Here is a 23,530-nt window from a genome sequence, read left to right as displayed (position 1 = left end):
CTTCTTGGTTAATGCATACTAGGAAACTTGTTTCTTGTCCTCAATCACATACTTGATTGGTTTAAAAAAATGTTAGCAATACTTATCAAATGTTTGCTGTGTGCCAGGCAAACTGTTGTACATGCATTACCTCATTTAAAATTAATTACAATATTATAAAGAAGGCACTGTAAATATTCTAATAGTTTAGATGAATAAACCAATACCCAAAGTCACATAGCTAGTAAGAGACAAAGCTGGGACTCAAGTCTCTGTACTGTCAAACTCCAAACCCTGATCTTAACTCTCACAACACCCCTCTGCAGCTTTGAAACACAATGCCCAGGATTCTTATTAAAAATTCTTAAAAACTGTATTCACTGTTGAAAAGATTTCATCACTGATATTCAAGAGCATACTACATTTACTTTGTTGATACTCGGTTCGAACCTGAAAATTTTATTTCTTTAATGTGGTAATGTCTGATTTAAGCATACATGATTCTTAATCTCCTCAATCCATTTTCCTCTGCATCGATGGCCGTGTTTTATTTAATCATTGTTTTAACAACTGAAATACAATAGACTTTATTGATTGATCCTTCCTTGATCAATCTCGAATTGTACCATACGTCCTACGTCTCACGGATGGAATAGTTTTGTGGTACAGATTCGTGTTCTGGTAAGTTCATGTGATTTTTGGAAACCCTTGTGATGTTAACATTCAGCCAGTTTTCTTTGCCTTCTTGTTTGCTTTAAAGCTTGAAGAACATGACCAGGTATCATCGTTGCTATTATGTGTGAGGGAGTTGGATTTGACAAGAGACAGTAACACAAAGACCCTAATCAGGGGCTTGGAAACGCATCTGTTAGTCAACTTCAAAGGTGTGGGCTGACACCCTGAGCCTCGACTACAGTTCTAATTCAACTCATCAACATTCCTCAGAGTTTAGTGGAGAGAAATAAATAGTGTTCTCCAACCCGTCACAAAAGTATTTGCCATGAATTAACTGGAGGCCCCACTTCAAACAGCAAATGGCAATCTCTGGACAAATGATGTGCCATCACAAAAGTTCCTCTGAATCGTCCTCTTGAGCCTGAGTTTTATATCATCTGTTCTGAATTAATTCTCCATGACTTCTTTGCCTCTTTTGTGTTCTGTGTCTTCACACAGTCCATGCTGCTTGGCTAGTCTCCTTTCCCTCACACTGATTTTATCTAGAGGCACATTTTTACTCCCTCAGCCCTTTTACCCGGGGAGAATTCAGCCAGCAAGGTCACAAGGGAGTAGCTAGATGAAAAGGTTAATACTTCGTCAATGGTGTTCACACACTGTCATCTCAATGATCAATGTGCCTGTCCACCTGGTCCCCCGCCACCCCATCATCTCCTTTTGCCAAAGAGTGGAGGAAGTTGTTTATTATAGTAATTTTCTTTAGATGTCTTTTCCTGCCTGGAAACTAGCCTGTGGTTAACCTATTTCTCACTTACTATCATTACAAAGGCTGCTGCATTTTTCAGCTCCAGGATTCTCTCTTGGTACACTGTTAAGTAGGAATGGGTTTTCAAAGAGTTAAACACCCTCTTCTGCCACTTAACAGGGAGGAAAAAAATTCCCTAACATAAAGGAGAGCTTTTTATTTTTTAACACTTTAAACTAATAATAATAATAATAAAAGAAGGCTGTAAAAACACAGGTGATCATATTTCAGGCATACAATAGCAACCTGTATTATCATGTCATCCTGAATCTCTCTGTTTATCAGACAGGGATGAAGTTACTTTATAATGAAACACTCATGATGAATTTCCTCACCTCCATTCCAACTGCATGACAGTTTGATAGAAAATATGACTCATTCATTGTGTGTGTGTATGTAGGTGTGAGAAACAGAGAGAGAGAGAGAGAGAGAGATTGGGGGCGGAAGGAGAGGAGAGATGGGGGCATGAACTGGCAAGAAAGCTCACCTTCGGTCACTTCTTGAGAATGTGTCATTTCTAAGTGGACACCTTAGCTAATTATAAAATATATATAATTTTTTGTGCTTTAGTTCCTATTGCCATGGCCTCCTAAAATTGTATATTACACAGGCCTTTTCTACAGTGTGTAAACAAAGAACAAAGTCCATGACCTTAAATAACCTGCATCTAAATCTCAAAATGGAAAAATATTAAGTTTTCAGCCATACTCAAAAAGCCCAGCATATATTTATCTGTTTCAAATGAAATGACTGTCTAATCAACAAAGCCCTGTATAAATTTTAACTCTGATCCTCAATTTTCACATTTCTATCACTTCAAAATTTAATTCCTTACGCCACACACACACTAAATTTTGCGATTTAGGGGTGCAGAATTAGCAAAGATTGAGTTTTTCTTGGTGTTCCCAAACCCAATAACATAAACATAATGCAGTGATTGCTACATAATATCCTAAACACATAAGCCAACTTTTAAATCTTTCAGATGACTAATAAGTATACTAGTTCAATAAGAGCTTCCTTAGTTTTTATGCCAGACTTAACGTTGTAAAGAATAAGTTGAAATATATGAAAAGTATCTAGTTTTGTAATAACTGCATCTATAGTGATCTTAGAAAGTACATGATTGCCAAAGCAATATTTATTTCTTTTCGTGCTGGAGAGCGCATATATGTGACTCCTTTTTTTTCCACCTCTGGGCAGCGCAGAAATATAATATATGGTCATGAAAGTTAGCTACTTTTTCTCCAAATAATTTATATGTATATGTGTGTATGCATGTATTTTAAGATAAAAAGTTGATTGATGAACTTAAATAGTGCCTAAAAATTTTAAGACCTAAGACAATCATACCTTGATTACCCTTAGGAATTTCCCTTGGCCATGGAGGAAATCAACTGAGCCAGTACTGTTTAAATTGACATCAACCTGTCGCAAATGGTGAAACCATTTTAAGTCAAGGACCTAAGGAGAATAAATGCCTGTAATAGAGACTGCATTTTAAAATTGGACTGGCACATGACTTAGTGATAAAAGTGAAGGTCTGTTTTCCATTTAGTTTAAATGCTGAGCATCCCATGAAGACATTCTCTAAAGTTCTGACATATAAAAGTGACTAGAAGCAGAAGATGCTTTTATTTGGTGTTAGGCCATGAACTTATTTCTTGGAGTTAACTGAGGGCAGTTATTCCCAAGATTTTATTACCTTGCCTTGCACTAGAAATCACCCAGAAATAGGCAGAAAGTTCTAGTAAACCCACCACCCTGGGAGGACAAATTGCTATTCTCCCATATTGATGTGAGTCTACAGCAAACTAACTGGTCAGCAAATTCTTAAGTGTGAATTATTCACTTTAGTAAAGGTAAGCATTTTAGAAAGCATATTGATTCATCAAACACATTTTAGGAGACCAAACTTCATTACCTTAAATGCTATTCAATATACTTAACTTTAAACCATATGGTTTTAAGACCAGTCTTAATAGATGATCAAATACAGTGATTTTCTTTTTCTTTTTTTTTTTAATGTGTACTATAGAAGTCTAAGGATCTCAGAGAATTTCAGGGCTAAAATGGGTAAGGGGAAGCTGGTCTCTGCTCCCTTCTCTCCTGACTTGGGTGAGAGAAGTTCTTTCTTTCTTTCTTTCTTTCTTTCTTTCTTTCTTTTTTTTTTTTTTTTTTTTTGCCTCCATGTAAGACTTTTCAGTTTGAGAAGACTGCACTTTTCAAATGAATGAATGAATTTTATCATTGGATGTCATTCATTCAATACTTTTTTTTTTTTTAGTGTTCTATGGTGTTCCAGAAACTATGCCAGTTGTGAAAGCTACAACAATGAATAAGTCATTGTCTGATGACAGGATTTGGGGTGCAATAGAAGTGCCTCAGGACAGTGCTGTGGAATATAGCAGAAAACATAGCAGTTCAAACTGGGGAAATAATTTTCCAAAGAAGAGAATTGGGACCCAGATCATTTAAAAGTGATTCATCCCAAAGCAGAAGAACATCTCATATCACCAACTACTTATACAGATGCTCCCTGTCCAACCCGTGTTGCTTCCAAAAAGAATGGGACTTGCCTACTAAAACCTGTTCTTTACATTTCTTTAAGACCTTAGACCATAAAGTTTTGATGACATGATGTAGGTCTTAACCATTTGTGCATCTCCAATATCTGGCACAGAGATGGGCATTGAATGGGTACCCAAAGAATGCTTAAAGTTTTCGTCAGACATTGAGAGGAAGTGAACAGAAGAAAATTGTTTTGACAATAGTTACCTAAATTGATACATACCAATATGGTTGAAGATGAGAACTACGAGAAAAAAAAGGGACACTATTGTTACAGTGCCATCCTCTTGTACCTTGGCAAACATACCCTTCTGCTGAATTTTACACTATAATTGAACTTAGTGAACATATAATAATTTTAAGTGGCCAAAAGAGAAAGTATGTTCATAGACTTATACTTTCTGTGGATGAAATAGCATTTTTCATTTTGGTAGGTTCCCACACACTGATTTCAGCAGCCCACATGACTGTAAACCTTATTCAACATTTTTATATTGGAGTGAACATATTTTTGGCTCCAAAAGTATTCATTTTGGTTTAATTCATAGTTGTTGTAAGGCATATGAACTTTATTTAAGTTCCTTTAAAGTATACAGCCATAGATCACTTGAATATCAATATCCAGTCAAGTTTTAAAAAAACATAATTTATTACTTACTGCAATTTTAAGTTTAAAAAAAACTATGTTCCATTAATTTTGGAGAGATATAAACATGTGATAAAAACTGAACAGCAATCTGATGACGTTCTCTAGAGAACAATGAAGTGTAATTTACATATTAAAAGCATTAACTCAAATTCTTTAGAAAGTTAAAATAGACATAATACTACATTACTGGATTTTTTTTTAGCTTTGAATATATTTGCAACTTTTGAATGAAACCATAACTCCTTTAAAAATAGAAGCAAGTCCTGTCCAATTAATCATACCAGTTTTCATCAAGATTGCTTTCAGACAGGTCACATTCCTAGGTCATTAATTTAAGCTTTCATTGACTCTATATGTAGAATGAGAACATACAGTAAGACTTTGAAAAACAATAGCCAAGCAAACATGACCTTACTCCACCATGGTGAAACAATTTTGTGTTACTAGACATATTAGCATAGTCTCATTTTAATTGCATAGCTGTAAAAAATTACTTTAAAAACATATTATACATATCCAATCGAACACAGAGAAGACTATTATGAATTGAATTGTGTCCCCCCAAAAGTTTAATGTTTTGGAGGCTTGGTCTCCATTGTGACAGTGTTAAGAGAGTAGGAAATCATATTGTGGTAGTTGAAAGGTGGGGCCTTTAAGAGAGGTAATTAGATTGCAGGACCATGCCATAGTGAATGGATTAAAAATGGTGGTAAGAGGCGTGGTTCTGAGGGTTCTAAAAGAAGAACACATGAGGTTACTCTCTCTCCGCTTTGCAATTTTCTGCCAGGTGACACCCCTGGGTCACTGTCACTACCACCAAGACCCTCACTAGATGTGTTCCCTGGACTTTGGACATCCCAGCCTCTGAAACTGTAAGCAATACATTTCATTTTCTTATAAATTACCCAGTTCTGTGTGTTTTGTTATAAGCAACAGAAATGGGCTAATACAGTGAACAATCCAAAGGTTTAGATTTCGTCAGGGATAAATAAGGTAGAGGAATTAGATATAGAGCTGTGCTTAGATGAAACAAAACAGAAACAAAAAAGGCTCAGCACGAAGCTGATATAATGTTCAGTGACAATGCGTCAATTGTCTAGTTAATTTGATCAACACAGACAAGGGGAGATTTCAGGTTCTAAAGATGAAAGTGAGAAGAAACTCTGTCATTCTGTTTTGCGTTTTCCATAATTTCTTGTCTTATTCTTTGTTGTGGCTTTCTTGCAAATAATATATGTTTAACGGAAAAGCTTAAATTACAAACAGAACTGTGAAAATCTACTGGAATGATTTTGTGTTTACGAACAAAATCAGAGAGAGAAACAACCACCAAAAAAGGCTGCTTGTCAAAAAGTAGTAAAAACCATATTTCTCATCAGGAATGATTTACACTGTGCTCTGATTGCCCGTGGCAGACGCCATGAGAGGCATCTAGCCCTGATTCCCTGTTTAGGTTTCTGTTCAGCCACAGAACTTGGTTTTTGTACATTTGCTTAGAGATGGATCAAAGCCCTCCTGGCAAAACTAATGAAGCTATGTTGTTCTAAAATGATACCTTTCAAGGTAAATAATACTTCGCAAAAGGAACAGAGTAAAAAATAAACATATATCAATTACCAGAATATTACATAAAGTTAAAGATTAAAAAAAGAAAAAAAAAAAGAAGGTTGCTGCTCATACACTTGAAAATAAATAGAGGAAGCGTAGACAGGTAGAAAGAAAAAAAGGATAAAAAAAACCTGGAAATCTTTAATCAGAGAATTCAATTCCTATGCCTTAGGTTTCATTAAAAAGTAATTTCAGGGGCTGTATTCTGGTTTGTTGACTCCAAACTACCCTGGCCTTACTCCAATTTGATTTGGAATTCCTACTCTTTTCCTGTAAAATGAAAGTGCTGAGAGGGTTGGAGGAACATTTTCTGACAGTCTCTCTCAAGTAAGTGTTGTAAATTCTCTGAGGGATATTCCATCACATAGAGAGAAGTGATGGGACCTGTTATCTCAAGTTTGGAAGATCGTGATTGAAGTGTATGGCCAAGGTTGCAAACCCAAATATTTACTGGAGCCAGAAGTTCCTTTTTCATAAGCAATTTAAACATCCATATTTTTACAAGAAATCACCTGATATTAAAAGCATTGACACACTTTGTTTTAATAATATGCAGATCTGGGAGCCAGATTTGGTCTGTGCTCATCAGATTGCTAACTGTGGTCTGAGGGTTAGTATTTGTCTTGTTTTTGTTTTTTTTTTACTATATATGTGATATGCTCCGAAGGCAAAATAACGGTTATGGTGACAAACATTATGCACTAAGTACTTTGTGGGCACTGAACTTTTCTCAAATTAACCTTTTAATAGCACTGATAGTTAGCTAGTATTGTTTGCCCATTTTGCAAATGTGAACATTTAGTGACACAGAGATCAAGAAACTAGTCCAAGTTATATAGCTAGTTAAGAGTTTTTATCCTTATTTATTTATTCATTCATTCATTCATTCATTCATTCATTCATTCATTTTGGAGCTGGTCGGTACAAGGATTGAACTCTGGACCTTGGTGTTAACAGCACTATGCTCTAACCATCTGAGCTAACCAGCCAGCCTGCACTCTTAAGCATACTACGCATAGACTATCTTAGAATCTGAAGTTACATGTGGGTTTTTTGTTGTTGTTGTTGTTTCATTTTCTTCTACTCATCTTCCTTAGTAAATGTTTAAGGCTAGTGCTGCTCAATAACCACTATGTGGAGAGTGATTCTTAATTTGGTACCACTGTGGCCTAAAAAGTATCTGTCTCTATGATCCACAAACAGTCCTTTGACATTGTAGGAAATACTGTGCTTTTGAGATTTTCAGAATAGGTTGGGTGGTCTTGAAACTACAAAACTGACACTTAACAGTTTTCTCTGGTTGCCTCCAGAGAGAGTCTTGAATTTCATCAAAGGAATATTTGCAAAGCATACTCTAAACTGCATTTGCATAGCTTTTGAGTATGGGATTCTGACACAGATTTTAACTACCTTAAAATCTGTAAGGAAATATACTGTTGGAACAACAGTAGAAAAAACAGCTACGGGGATGCCACCCCTATTGTCATGAACAAGGAAGGACATCTCCACTCTCGTGTCTGTGAGTGTGCAGGTAAAGGGCTAATACATGTGTCACAATGCCAGGGTGACAAGAGATGTACATCTACATACGGAATCCCATGACACCTGTGAGGGTCCCATTTCCAGGCCTAGTCATGCCTGTCCATTCTGAGTATGTCAACCAGGGTTCAACAGTTTCTTCACAAGGCACATTCTTGACATGACAATTATTTGGATACTCCCAAGAGGCAGCTTATCAAAGAAAACTGGGACCCACATGCTCTGCTCAGTTAACAAATGATATACTATTATACCACTTTATGTGTTTTCAGGAACTGATTTATATATTCATTCCAAGGCTTTTTTGGATACATTTTAAACACATGCTCCACTGCCTACTTGATAGCTCCTTTTCAATATCTAAGATGCATCTCTCATATTAAGTGGCTAAAATGGAATTTTTCCCACTCTTTAAAGCTGTTTCCAGTCATCCTCAAGATGGTTATGGTGGTAAGACATCCACCAAACACTCAAGGAAAAAAACCTGAGACTATTTCTCAATGCACCTTCTCTCTCAGACTCCATACATCTCAAGTAACTTTTCTAACAATTTCCTGTTCTCAATCCATAATACACCGCAGACGAACCTACTTTCCTCCACCTCCACAGCCACCATCTCAGTTTTGCCTCTATCACTTCTTCCCTGGAATTCTAGAAGAATCATTTTCCCATTTCCCCAGTTTGTTTCTTGCCCCTCCAAATACTTATCGATATGGAAGCCGAGTGAATTTTTAAAACTGGACTTTTTTTTTTAGCTCTTCTAAAACATTACATTCATTCTCAACATGCTGTTTCCTCTGCCTGAATGTCCTCTACGCTGCACCTGGCTGATTCTTCTCACCCTTCACGTTTCACCTTAGATAGCAATTCTCAGAGAATTCTTCACCACCCCCCTAGTCCAAAGAGAGTCTTCCGGTTTTCTTATACTTATTTTCTTCCAACGAACTTACCGCAATCTGTAACTTTATGTTCACTTATGCATTTATTTGTATAACACTATACTGTACCCAAGTTTTAGAGTAGGGGGATTTTTTTTCCTGACTCAGTTTACTGTCAGTGTGAGATCCAATAGAAGCTCAGGGCATGAGCTGAGAGCAACTCAATTATTATTTAAGGCATGAATATTTCCATTTTTCTGCTTTCTAAAGTTCTAGCAAATCTTAAATTCATTAGGGAAACTACGAGATGTCATCTAAATTCATCCGAAATAACTCAACACATAGAATCCAAACACCCACAAGCAGACATTCATTTCTACTGCTTTCAGCATCAAACCATCATGAGTTGCAAGAGGTCATCGCCCATATCATAGGAGCAAAGTAATGTTCAAAGAATTGTCTGGTCCCACTGTGCACAGGACTGAAGAAGATAACAAACTGAGTGCTTCAGTTTAGACAGAGAAGGTATCTGCCTGTGAAAATTGCTTTATTGACTACAAATCTGACCAAAATACTTTAGAATGACTAAGGACACAGCATGCTACAAGCCCCGTAAGAGAAGTACATTGTCCCTTTCCTCAGCACCAAGAACAAAGTAAGGGCAGATAGTCTTAAAGGAATTAATGAATATATGTATAAATATAAATATAAATATGTATATATATAAAACTAAAGGAGGGAAATAAAGAATTTTAAGTGAAAACCATCAGACAAGAATCTGACAACAATCTTCTTAATGATCAATTTTCAGAACAACCCTCTAACTGCCATAGGTTTATTTCTGAGTCAGGAAAAATACAGGGACACGTTCTCACTGTTTTATGAATTCAGATCTGGATGGCAGATGTTTCCAAACAGTACACTATCTATTCTCCACCTCCTGTACACTTATGCACCTCCTGCAGAGACAACCACAGCAATATCACATTGAGAAAAACCTTACCATGCGAGTGACTGAGCCTCGCCAGCATCCACGGGGTAAGGTAATGTCATGGGCAAATGAGTCAGAAACACTTTAGTTCAAACCTCAGACCTGCCACTTACATGTAACACAGTCTCTCTAAAGCTCTGTTTCCTCATCTGTAAAATGGGGATAAATAACAACACCTACTTCACAAGGTGGTTGTGAGCATTCAATGAAACTGATTAGTATAATGCCTGAATGTAGGAACACTTAGTATATTACAGTCTTACTAATAATGTTAATAATAATAATAAGAGCTGTGTTAATCTTATGTTTCCTTTATTTGAGAAGAAAAGAGCAGTATGACTGGACTGAGTACCGATATCGTACTCCTGGATGCAAAAGATTCGGACTCCAGCTCTGCTGTTTGCCTAGCTATGTGAATTAGGCCATTCTTTTAACCTTTTCTTCACACTCGATTCCACATTTTTCTAGCAAATCAGTGAGGTAAGCTTTCTATCCCAATTTTGCAGGTAAGAAATTAAAGCTCAAAATGACTAACATGAGTGTCTTGTGATGTAAGTGTCCAGTAAGTGGTAGCCAGTGTCATTTCTATACAAATGGAAGCATGTCACCTGCCTGTGAGAGCAAAATCAGCTTCATTTTACAAATGGGAAGGAAAGCAAACTCAGAGGCAAAAAAAATGCACATATGATAATAGCCTTGCAGAGTCATATACATATATGGGTGTTGTCTTAATTATCTTGTATTAATTATCTTGTATTAGTCTTGTATTAATTATCTTGTATTTCTTAATTATCTTGTATTACCTATTAATTTTTCTTTTCTTATCTCTAGGGAAACTACAACCTACAAAATTATAGTGGGTCAGTATGAGTAATAAACTCTGCTGACACTCAAGTGTTTCCTCAATTTTGTAATTTTGTCTCCTGGCCTGTTGACCTATGTCATCAATAGCTACAATGGACTTTCCAAATGGCGGACTCAGACAAACTGGAATAATCTAAAAGGTACTCCTGCTATATTTCTTAGTGTTCATGAAAACCAAGGGTAACAGTGAAAGGTAGGCATCCAGACATAAAAATTAATGCATTCTCTTGGAGGCCAACTGGATCTCTATCCTCTTCCCCAAAATGGATTTACTGTCTTCTCCCTTTGCACTTTGAAATCTTGACTCATAGAGAACAAATTTGAGCTAGAAGGACTGGAGTTCTTTTAGCGAGCTCAAGTGGAGTCATTGCTACCTGTGTAGCAAGAAGCATGGAGAACTGAATCAACAGAAGGGGCTTACTTCAAAGACTAGCGTCTCGTTTGTGGGCCCTGGTGCATACAGACGTTCCGGGCGGTTAAGGGAGCGCTGGTACTCAAATGTGGTCCCGGCAAAAGGGAACTCCCCAGGCCAGTCGATGCTCCAGCCTCCTGTGAGATAATACTTTTGACTGAGGCTGCGAACTGCAAGATAACTGGAGGAAATCTGCAGCTCCTGGATTTCGATGCTTCGGGCCCCAGCTGGAATGATGACCACCGGATAATACTCTAAATGAAAAGAACAGAACATTTCTGTATTCTACATTGTGCCTTGGAGAACGGTGACCAGAAATGCCCAGAGACATGTAGTGTCCACTTTTATAGAGTGGGGTTTTTGAATCATCAACTGACCTTCATTCTTACTCTATGAAGTAAATAAGATCAATTTTTTTCATTTTCCAAGGGGTAGGAACACCAGAGAGAGAAAATGTATGTGGCTTCCACAATGTCTTACCAAGAAGGTTTTTGTGGACAGAAGATAAACTCTTCTTTCCAGACCAACAAAGACTACAAACTTAAGAGTACTATTTTTTTCTAAATCTACCTAGAAGAAACTTAAGAGACATGTATCCTCAGCAGTGATATTCAGAAAACAGGGCTCAAAAGTTTAATTTTACCCAAAATGTTTATATAATTGCTCCAAGTATTTATTTAATGCTGTGGGTATAGGTCATCTAAGGTTCACAATATGTTTCTTTGTTTAACAGATGCATGTGGGGTATATGACAGCCTGGTCAGCCTATTAAAACTGCAAAGTAAGAAGGCATTCCTTTAAAACATTTCTGAGATGTAATGTATTCACAAAACACCTCACACTAACAAAACATCTATCCTCCCTTGCTTTAGCACTAGTGACAGAAGCCATCATCGTTAGTATGTCAGCTGACTTACAAAAAGGCTCAGTCATATTCAGTGTGACTCATACTTGTTCAGCAGCAAAAGTTGTATAACAATGAAACAACGGTATCTCTTACCATTTGCTTTATGCTGGTCGAGGTACAGGCCTTTATAAAATTTGCAAGTTGAATTATCACCTTTACAAACACCACATGCATCCAAAACTGCTTTAGAGCCAAGTTCATGATCACATCCCACTGGCTGAGACCAAAAAAAAAAAAAAAAAGGTGAGAAAATCAAAGATCAGAGAAATCAGTGGCTGCAAATAATTAAGAGGTACAATGGTTTTCTGTGTTTTCAGAATATTAGGGAGTAAGTACAGCTTATTGTTAAAAGCACAGTCTCAAGTTAGACTGACTTGGGGGTTCAAATCCATCCTTTGACATTATTACATGTGTGACTGGGCAAGCTGCATAACTTACCCAAGGCTTAGACTCTTCATCTGTGAAACTGGAATAAAAAGTCACCATTGCTACTAATGCCAGGTGAGTTTATTCAGGCCAGCTCTATGACTGAAACATAAAAATGCTGGACAATACAAATGCATGTGGGTACACACACATGTATATACTCTTATTGGATCAAACAGCTCACAAGTGAATTAAAATAAAAGAGAAAGTGAGTACCCACAGAGAAAGGAAAAATAATTGGAATTAAAAATATTGGGAAATAGTAGTACTGTTTTGAAATACATTCATGAAGTTCTAATCATACAGTGGATGTACTTAGTAAATGTGCAATAAAAGTTTATCATCATTTACATTCTTTAATTTTTACTATGTAAAGTACAGGATATAGGATCCCCGCCATTCTATATATGTGGAAAGGGAGTGAAAAAGACACTAAAATAATTTCGTGAGGTCATGGGAAAAAGTAAGGGGGGTATTTAGAGATGGGGCTCACATCCAAGTTGAACATTTTGCCCTTTCTCCCTATGTCACCTGCTTTTTCCAGAGTCTCTTGCAACACTCTGCACCGTATACATTTGATATGAGGAAACACAGCATGATCATACACCACAAAGCAGAAATGTTCTCTTACTTCACAAATCCCATCAATACAAACATCATTTTTGTTTGGAGAACAAAGAGTTCCATCTTTCACCTTGCCGGACATTGCAAAAAAGAATTCAAAGTTCTCAGCCTTGCAGTACAGTTTACATCGATCTTCCTCTAGAAGCAAAGAGATCAAGGTAGGACATGGTCAAGAGGAAGTCGTAAGGGAAATGATATGACCAGCAAAAGGAGAGAGAAAGCTATCATGATCAAAAGAGAAAATGTTACGGACAGTTTTGTGCGTATGTGTGCACATATGTATGTGGTTTTTAAAAATATGAATCCCATGTAACAATCCATACAAAACTGATTGAATATTAATACATAATTTTATTTTTCTAATCCTTCGTGGTAGTCACCATACACGTGATTGGTGGCTTGTGTAGCTAGCCTCCCTGGATAGTTAACATTTTAGGCTTTGTAGGCCCTATGGTCAGCCATTGGCAATACGATGAAGGGATATTGCTGTGTTCCAGTGAAAATTTATCTTAAAAAGAAAAAAAACAGATCAAGATTTCGTCCACAGACCATAGTTTCATGACTGCTATGTGTTAAATGTGTTCCCCAAAAGTTCATGTCTTGGAAACCTAATCTCCATTGTAACAGTGTTAAGAGGGTGGGAAATCCTATTCTGGTAATTGAAAAGTGAGGCCATGAATGGATTAATCCATTCATGGTGTGATGGTTGGTCATGGGCATGCTTCTGATGGCTTTAAAAGGACCAGCAAGTGAGGAGGTTAGCTTTCTTGCTCAGCCCATTCCCACCATGTGACACCTATGACTCTCTGGAGAGTTCTCACCAAGAAGACCCTCACCAGATGTGTTTCCTGGACTTTGGGCTTTTAGCCTCTAAAGTGTAAGAAATAAATTTCATTTCTGTATAAATTACCCACTTTCAGGTATTCCATTATAAGCAACAGAAACAGACTAACACAATGACCCAGATTTAAGACATGAATTACTTTAGACATTTATTCAGTCTGTTAAAAGGGAAAGTTTTAGGTTCTTTGGAAAAAAGGGATATGGCCAGGAATGTCTGTAAAAACATACAGAGAAAAATCATATCATGAAATGGAAGAGGAAGCAAATAAACTAAACTTGAAGGCTAAAAAAGTTATCTTTTATTGACTAGTAAGTCCCTGAGAAGTTTCTGGTATCACAGGCAAAAAGAAAAAAATATATTTATAGAGCTCTTGTTATCAGAAAGGAGTTACTGTGCCAATTTCTCAAATAGAAAGAGCTGTTCTTGGCCAGGAATTCCAGATGATGTTTCTCACATGAGACCTTGTGTGGGTGACATGGAGAGATATCCTTAACAACAGCTTTACAACAAGTGTGTAAATAATTTGCAAATACTGGTGCTCATAAAACCCCTCAATAAAAGACAAAGTCAAAACTTAAATGTAAAAGAAATTGATTACAGTCCAAATATGCAGATATATGGATGGATTAAAAGTTTCTCTTTCACCTACAATTTTTTTTAAATAGCTTTATTTAGTACCTTCTAACTTTTCATATGAGATTAGTGAGTTGAATGACATGAGTATATGTTCTCTCTTTTTTTCTGTCATTCCCTGGAATTAACATATTCTAGAAAGCCTGGTTTTTCTAGCACAGATTCCTAGTCAGGTGTCTGAACTAGTCCATTAGAAACACAGAAGGAAAGAAGAAAAAAAAAAGCTCGCTACTATAAGCAAAAACTGTCTACATTTGTGAATAAAATCTTCCTTGTTTTTCCCGAACTGCAGGAATGTCACAAGACCTTCAAGTCATGGTCAGTCTCTTCTGATATAACTGTCAAATGGAAAAAAGGGAGGGATAAGAAGGCCTTAAACTTTCTGTCTCCCTCCAGTAGGACATGAGACCCTAAGGCCAGGGACAATATTTTAATTAATGCACTTTCCTATGCATCTAACCAAGTGTCTCCTACACAAAACAGCTCAGTAAACGTCTGCTGAGTGAAAAAATAAAATTGCACGCTTCCTACTTAGTGAAAACTGCAACAAATATAGTGAAAGAACTTTGAAACCAAAAAGCATTTTCCAAGTTACAACATTTATTTATTTAACTTTCTCTTTATGTATTCAACACAGAAACCTATTTAAAGGGTGACAACAGAAGAGTCCATCAACGCTGTATTTGAATGAAAGATGTGCTGTGGGAAAGGCCAAGGAGTATCTAAAAAGCCAAAGCAAAAAAACAGAAGGAGAGGGGAAAGGAAAGACAACAGAGTATTGGAGCATGAACCACAGATCAGAAACATGGGATTACAGCTGTCTACAACCAAGGGAAATAAATCTGCAAATGTCAGAACTGGAAGCAACTGCAGCTATCCTGTCTAATCGTCCACCAGAACATGCTGTGGAGCATGTTTTCTAGGTAATTACTCAGTTCCTTCTGGAGTGCCTCTAGTGATGGAGAGCTTACTACTTACAAAGGGAACATGCTTCCATTTTTGATAGTTAATATGTATTTGTTTGTTTGTTTGTTTATTCATAGCCAGTAAATAAATATATACAAAGTGCTGTTTTTAGATGCTAGAGATACAAGCATGCTCAAGACCAACAAAGACTTTGTCCTTGTGGAATCTCAATTCTTGTGAGAAGAAAGATAGAAAGTGACAGATAAAAATTAAATTCATGCACTGATAAGAGCTATGAAGACAAGCAGGGTACAGAGTTCAGAGAATGATATTCTGATAGGTTGGCAAGGAAGGTCTCTCTGAGAAGATAATATGGCTAGAAAATTCTTAGCCCTTGAATTAATTCTGTTCTCTGAGGCAATTTCAAATAAAACTAAAACCCCTGCTATTCAATATCTCTTCGAATGTTTGAAAGTACCCAGTTTCTTCTTTACAGTAGACGCCCACAGGCCCCTCGTCACTTCCTCCTGAGACACACCTTTGGAATGTTCATGTCTGCGGCTGTCTGCACTGCAGAACAAATAGTCATGACCCAAAAGCAGATCGTGGCTCCTATAGTGGCTGGTCTGGTATTGAGCAAAGTTACTATCCTCCCTTTTGACTTGGAAGCTCTACTTGTTATAATGATGTTTCTAACTACATTAGTTTCCTTTATGATAATTAATAATGTAGGTTTGCTTTGAGCTTTTGCACAGGAACAGCCCATGAATCGTCATCACAGTTAGCCTCTTCCCACTCCACACACGTGTAGTTGGGATTCACATGGATCTTTTTTCAAGGCAGCATGGCCGAGTTTTGATAAATCAAGTGCATGGAAATAATAGAAACAACTAGAATAGTGACAGCTTATTCTACATAGATAATAGAAAATACATTAAATTCTCCTATTGTAACTAAATGTTTTGGTATTTAGCCAAAACAAAAACTGTTTAGTTTAAAAAGTAATACAAGCCATAAGGTTAAGTTGTAAAAAGTACTGAAAACATAGTGGAAAGAGATTTCAGTTATTTATTATTATTTTACGGTTGTCTACACACAGGCCTTCCATGCTTGTAATCATCTGACAATGTCAGTTACTGAGTATGGTGTCTCTGTGGGGCATATATGGTTTCAGGAGTTTTTGGTCTGGACAATTCACACTAATTTCAATTAACATCCCTGGGAGATTTAATTGTTGAAATGTCAAAGGTAAGTTTAGAAACATAAGTGCATTCAAACACATGAACCTTTTGGCTTACAGATGTGGGAGACAAGGGGTGTCTTATGAAAAAAAAAGGGGTGGAAAAATAAACAAAACCTATAGAACTTAACGAAAAATTGGGCCAAGATGGGTCTGGGGAATAAAAGATAAATGTTGAAACATTTTTACATAAGCAGCAATTTCTTCTGTGTTGTTCATTCACGTTATTGTCCACAGAGACATATTTATTCAAGTGTCATAGAGAGCGAATTACCTTCCACTTTCATATAGGGTTTCCACTGGTAGAACCATCCACGGAAAGGTTTGCTGTTATATTCTGCACACTGCTGGGCTCGAAAATCCAAGCTATTTTCATTGCAAGGGTTAATGTTGCACAGCTGATAAATACGGCTAGAACCTGGACAGAACTTGCCACCATACTGAGGCCTAAAAATAAAATTAAAGAACCTTAATGCTAGCAATCTAAGGGCTCACTAGTGTCACATTCCATAATATAAGGTGTCCTCAGGAAGCTCACGGAAAGATTCATATTATCTTTTAATTCCATTTTTCCACTAAAGTTTTGAAGTACCCTCGTAGGAGGAATAAGCAAGCTGAGCATTGTCATAATGTGAGCAGTTTAATACAATCTATTCCAGGAATGGAGATATGTAGTGTACAACTCACCACACCCCTTCTTTCATCCATGACAGATATAACTAATCAATCAGAGAATTGATTTTCTCTTTTCTCAACGTAGCCCTTAGTCAGCCACTACTGCTGCTTATTAATCAGAATTGGCATGCTAGATCAAATTTGCTTGCCATCCCTGGTCTAATTTTTACATTCTGTCAAATTCCTTAAAGACTGATAAAAGGATATTAGCACTCATTGCATTATACCTCATGTGTTAAGGAAATCTGTAAATACACCTAAAAGTTCTTATTAATGTATATGTATGCTTGTGTTCCACACACATTCATACCCTATATGTTGGCATCAAAAGCTCTTCAAATGCAAATCCAACCAACATCTCCAGCTTTCTCCCATCTCCTAACACTCTCCTCACTTCCTACACTTTGCCATGTACCTGCTGCTCAGGACACTGGGGAGAAGGAACAGAAAGTATCCTTTGCCATGTTCTCTAATCCAGCTTTGTCAAGATGATATTTTGATTATTATCTGACTCTTGTATGTTTTATTCCAATTGACTCTAAACTCTAAGGGAAAACATTCCCTTGTTTTTAATCAGCATAATCAATTTTAACTTTGCAGGTGGCCTACTCCTTGCCTGCCAAGCACGATGGGAAATGGATTTCCAGAGTAGGGAATCCCATTAGCACATAAATAATTATGATATAATAACAAGCTCTTTAAAATCTTGGTAGGCAGATTCCAGTCTGCAAAAATCAGAAAGCAAAATAAAGAAAAAAAGAACAAAAACACACTGGAAATTACCCACAACGTCTTACACAGCTTACTTCATGCACAGAGCAATCGCTTCTTTTCACTCTTCCCTTTTTGTAGTTTTCTACAAAGGCTAAAATTCAACTATAGATCATCCTGCATAAAAACTCGATGCCAAAATGTTACATGAAAGGAAGCTCCAGGTTAATAAATTTATGTGATTAAAATTCCTTGTCTGTTTAGGAAGCACAAGTATGCCATAAAACACCCCTGGATTTGCTTCAGCATATTTTATCAAGTCCTCCTACAACTGCATGCTAAAATGGATTCAACAGAAACTGGAAGTGTCACGCTGCCAGAATGAGATTTTTATGTTATTTCAAAACATTCTGCAGCAACTACTTAAACATGCGGCAGCCATTGTGCTAGATCAAGTCCCTGAAGACTTCTTAAATTATTATCTAAAAAGCATTTGGAAAAACTTTAATGTGCCATATCATAGCCTCAATATTCCTGGACATCATCTCAGTTTAAGACTTTGCTGTCTGAGATTTAACAAATAACCCTCATTTGGACTATTTATATTTAATAAAGTGAAATAGGACCACACTGTGTTACTTTTTCAACTTGCAGAACTTGTAACATGGAAAAGACCTTTAAACTTATATAGCTATCCCTGCATTTTACAGTCACACTGAAAAACAGCAAAGCTTGCAGAATGATGGTCACAAGGCTACAGACAGAGCAGAAATCAACTGCAGACCTTTGGACTCTGTCCAGGATTCTTTTCCTGCTCAACTATGCCTGAATTTAACTGTTAGGCCATAGTGGCCAGTCATGGGAAGAAAGAGGAAGAGACAGGAAAGCACAATAGTTAGGGAGTTGGACTTTTACAATAAGGCAGACCTAGATTTAAATATTCTCTGCCTCTTCCCAGATTGACTTCAGGCAATTTTGATTAACCTCCTCCTCTGCAAAATGGGGACAGTTGTGACAATTAACTGATATAATACTCATAAATACTTTAGGGCAGTATCTAGGACAGCATTAGCACAAATAAACTATAACTACTTTTAAATGCTTTATACTTTTATATTAAATGCCCACACTGTGCTGAGTATCATGCAATCTGGTTTTTATATACTTATATATTTCATTTTTGTATTAGAGGATAAGATCGAAGTGATCAAAAGTAATGACTGGCAAGAATTGGGGCTTTTCTATAAATCCTCAAACATAGGTACATTTTTCTGGAGCTTTAAACATGAGTATTAGGATACATTAACAGAAAATTCTACCATGATATTCCTTGGTGTGATAAGGTTTTATGATTAAAGATAAAAACAGAAACAGTCAGAAAACAAAAGTCTAGGCTCGTGGTTTTGTCCTTATGGTAGGACAATAAAGTAGACCTGTATTTGCTTCTGCCTAACTTGTCAACTACAAATGGTTATAAGGTTGGTTGTCTGGATGCTGCTTAGAATTACTTGGGGAGCTTAGTTTGAAAAAAAAAAAAAATTATACAGATTCTTGGGGTCCTCCACAGACATTCTCAATAATAATAATATATGATGTGGAAGATCCAGAAATCAGTGTTTTTTAAAGTACACCTGGCATTTCTGATAATCAGCCAAACCTGGAAATTACTGGTTGTAAAATAGGCCACAAGTTTGACTTAATTATTATTCTGAAGCTGAGACCTTCCTCCATTTGCTATGTTTCATGAGAGTAAGCGGTATATCATTCTTTCTTAAACAGACTTGTGTTTTAGGAAAGTTCTAGAACACCTTAGCACATCACTAATAATTTTCTTCAACAGAATTTATAGGAATTTCACTGGGCCCTCTTATGGTGTGATAATTTAGTAGACAGGGAAGCAGGAAAAATATCAAAGGACTAAGACTGTGGGATCTTGGTCTGACTCTGCTGTTACCATGTGGGGACCTGGGCAAGTGATGCTGTGAATGGGACCCTCTGCCTCCCCCAGTTACCCATCTGTAAAATAACTGGATTAGACAACAGGTGTCCACTCGTGTGTCAGTTCCAACCGGATTGGGAGCAAAGCCTGGAAAAGTGTTTTGAGAAGGTTGCTTAGGCACAGTAGGGCGAAGTTGAAAATAGGACTTCAATCAATTAAAATTGTCTACCATAAGCACAGCCAAAAGGAGTATCCCACGGGCCTGGCATTGACCATTCCAGAACCAGATAAGTCTTTTCAACCTTTTAACTCTTTAAAAACTCAAAAAATTTGATAAATCCATAAATCGGCCAGGAATCATTCATTTTTTATGAAACAAGATATGTTCTGCGAAAAACATCATTATATGAAATAGAAACCTCACACTGCTATTCAGATGAGAAAAGGAAAATGGTTAGGCTGAGGGATATGAACAGAACCAAATGCTTAAGCTGAAATGAGAAAGAAATCAGTAACTTGACACAGGGAGAAAAAGCAGCTTGATTACAACAAAGTGAAATAAGAACAGAGAGAGAACAATTAACTTAATTGTCTTGAGATAGCCTGTCATCTACTTGTTTATTTGTGACTTCATACACAGTCAAAATAAACAATGCCCTGATTATCTTTAATCTTGTTTAAAATGATAAAACTGCATCGAGTAGAAATATTTCAGTGATTAATTCTCTTATTAGGCATCTCTAAAATTACAATATAATATTTCCATGAACAATGCTCTATAATAGCAAGAGTTTTCAATCCCACAGATATAAGAGAGGTTTTAATTTAAATCTCAGGGGTGAAATTCATGCACTTTACCAGCAGAGCTATTAAATTAGGTAATCTGTTTTTTTCCTTGGGAAAATAGGAAGATTGTGAAATGTTGTGATGTATGAAAACCAGATTTATGAAATATGCTTCAAAAATGTACACTACTATAATGATTTTAACAATTCTATCCAAGACACAGCCTACATTCAAATTATCAGGAGAGTAGTTTTAATAATCTGGTATAAATTGTAAATGTATCACAAGCCTCTCTACACTTATACCCAATTACTAAGTCTGATTAGACCAGTGAGTCTCAATGGGGGATGATTTTGCTCCCTATAGGACATTTGGCAATGTTTAGAGATATATTTGGTTGTCACAACTCGGGGCTTGGGGTGATGGAGCATAATCTTACTGGCATCTAGTGGGTTGAGGCCAGTAATTCTGCTAAACATCCTGCAGTGTACAGGACAAATCTCCAAAACCAAGAATTTTCAGCCTGTAATGTCAACAGTGACAAAATTGAAAAGCCCTGCATTAGCCTGAGATATCCCAAATAGTGTCTAACAAATCACAGTCAAAATACTTCCAAATCCTCCCTTATATTTGGGAAAAAAATTAGCCTTTTTATCCAGCTCAGACAGCTGACTCAGATAAAGTACGATTTGTCTCTTCTGAAATTTCCTTTCACTCTAGTTTCATTATTTATCTTAGTTCTCAATTTACCAAACATTTATGCAATGCTTACAACATGCCAGGCCCTTTTTAAAAGCACTTTACAAATATTCAATCAGTTCCTACCAGGTGATGTAGGTACTATTATGATCCCATCTTTATAAATGAGGAATCTGTAACAGGGAGAGAAGTTGTCCCTGGGCACACAGCTAGGAAGTAGCAGAGCCAGGAGGCTAACCCAGGCTGTCAAATCTACGTTTGTAACCCCTGTGCTATGCCACCACTCAAATTGTGTTGTAAAATTAAATCCACTGTTTTCCAAGGTCCCATCGCGCTCTGCTCACCCTATCACTTTCACCCAAGTCTAGTTTCAACAGTAAGGCCTCTGCCTCTCCCCATCACTTCTGTGGGTGGACCTGGGACCCCATTTTCTGGGAGAGCTTGAGATGACGACAATGAAAAGCACACAGTCCCAGGACACTTTTGTTAAATGCCCACTGTCAGGCATTCTACAGATGCAATTTCTAATCCTCCTCCAGTCTTATCAAGTTTTCATCTCCATTTTATACATAAACCCAAGGTCTGAATTTAAGCGACTTTCCCAAAGCCACCCAGTTAAGAAGTGGCAGACACAGAATTTGGAGACTTTCTATGTCCAAAGCCAGTGCTCTTTCTGCGTCACCATGCAGTTGGGAACTGTGCGTCTTACACGTGTTTCATGTGAAAGATAATGCATATCAAAGTAACAGAAAACCAACTGCACTCTCCCAGAGCACAGACTGCAGTTCAAACTCCAGCATGACTAGACCAGAGGGTGACCGCAGGTAACCATGGGCAGTTTCTAGCCACAGATGATTTGATTAGTTCTCATAGTGGTTTTTAAAGGAAAATTGAAGTTCTTGTCAATATTTTAAAAATTGGGAGATTTCACACGCAACATTTTTTTGTATTTCTGATTTCTCTTGAAAAGTCAGGCAGATCTGTCAACACATGTCGATGTACATTCCTCCGAGGCACAAATGAGCATATTTTCCCCAGTTCACTAGTTTAAGAGACATGCATACATTCTGCCAGCCAAGATTCTCTGTTCTACAATACTGCAGGCATTTTTGTACGGCCATATAGTCCTAGTTTAGATTTTAAAAGTAGCTCAGATTAATGCAAGAGTCCTTGATCAGCATATTTACACATAGAATAACTCCTTAGCTGTTTTTGGTTTCTGGCCACTGTACCTCTCCCCAGTGCCCATAGCCTTTATGTGCAAACAGTAAAGCCTTGGTTGATTGCTATTAGCAGGAAGGAAGAAAATTGCACTTAAAAACAGCGTGTCACGGGCTGAAGGTTAATGCTTACTTGGGGTTATTGCAGTGTCTCTCCTGATACTGGACCCCTCCACCACACGTCCGGGAACATTCTGACCACCTCGACCAGGCGGACCACTGGCCGTGGATGGGCCGGGGCCCATGCTCTCCAAACTTTACACACTGGCCTTGCCGACACCACTGTGAAAAGAACGTGTTACATGGTTCTTAGAGACCACCTGGGAAAGCACTGGGAGAAGCAACACCTGCACGGTAATAGGAAAAACAGGTCTGTTGGCAAAAAGGAAAATGCACGATCCCTGATAGATCCCTTTCTTTGCTGTGCTTTATAAACACTTGGTTACTCCACCTTTACTGAATGCATTTGGGAAGGCTGACATCTAGAAAGAAGTGGCTTCTCTCACCAACAGGCTGAGTAGCCCATGTTTCAGGGGCTGTCGAGGCGAAATGTTCAGATAAGATTCCACCTAACAGCCGAGGCGGTCAGCACAGACAAAATAACAGAGCCCCCTTGCCTCTTAAAAGCAATGCTACTTACATAGAGAACAATTCAGATCATTCACTTAAGGAGAAACAGTTTTAAGATATGAACACAGAATTTATCATTTTGAATGATTATCTCATGATAAAAACACAATTAGACATACATTATATTTTTATTTTAAACCATCACTATAGTGCATTTCTTACGAAACTGAGTAACTTTCAGGCCCCACAAATTATGCGCTTCAGATACACTTCGTCCTTTTGTTTATATAAAAGGTTCCTACTTCAGACCCTCTGATGACTTTGAGCTCTTTCAGTGTCTTTGATGAATTAGCTCAGGCTCTTTCATTTGTCCATGATC

At 37.3% G+C, this 23,530-nt stretch overlaps 1 protein-coding gene across 3 annotated transcripts in view; it reads right to left on the bottom strand.

Moving 5' to 3' along the window:
* The window catches only part of ADAMTS18 (ADAM metallopeptidase with thrombospondin type 1 motif 18), a 138,647-nt gene that overhangs the window by 25,284 nt on the left and 89,833 nt on the right, over positions 1-23,530 (bottom strand). For all 3 annotated transcript variants that reach the window (XM_063111914.1, XM_063111915.1, XM_063111916.1), the window contains 5 exons: positions 22,715-22,863; positions 16,826-16,998; positions 12,936-13,066; positions 11,972-12,095; positions 10,981-11,225 (listed from right to left, as the gene is read on the bottom strand). In XM_063111914.1, coding sequence (XP_062967984.1) covers positions 10,981-11,225; positions 11,972-12,095; positions 12,936-13,066; positions 16,826-16,998; positions 22,715-22,863 — 822 coding nt within the window. The remainder of the gene's footprint in view (positions 1-10,980; positions 11,226-11,971; positions 12,096-12,935; positions 13,067-16,825; positions 16,999-22,714; positions 22,864-23,530) is intronic.

The sequence above is a fragment of the Cynocephalus volans genome, chromosome 10 (genome assembly GCF_027409185.1).
Source record: "Cynocephalus volans isolate mCynVol1 chromosome 10, mCynVol1.pri, whole genome shotgun sequence".
Classification (NCBI taxonomy): domain Eukaryota; kingdom Metazoa; phylum Chordata; class Mammalia; order Dermoptera; family Cynocephalidae; genus Cynocephalus; species Cynocephalus volans.
Note: the sequence above shows the minus strand (reverse complement) of the source record. Positions and strands in the feature narration are given on the sequence as shown.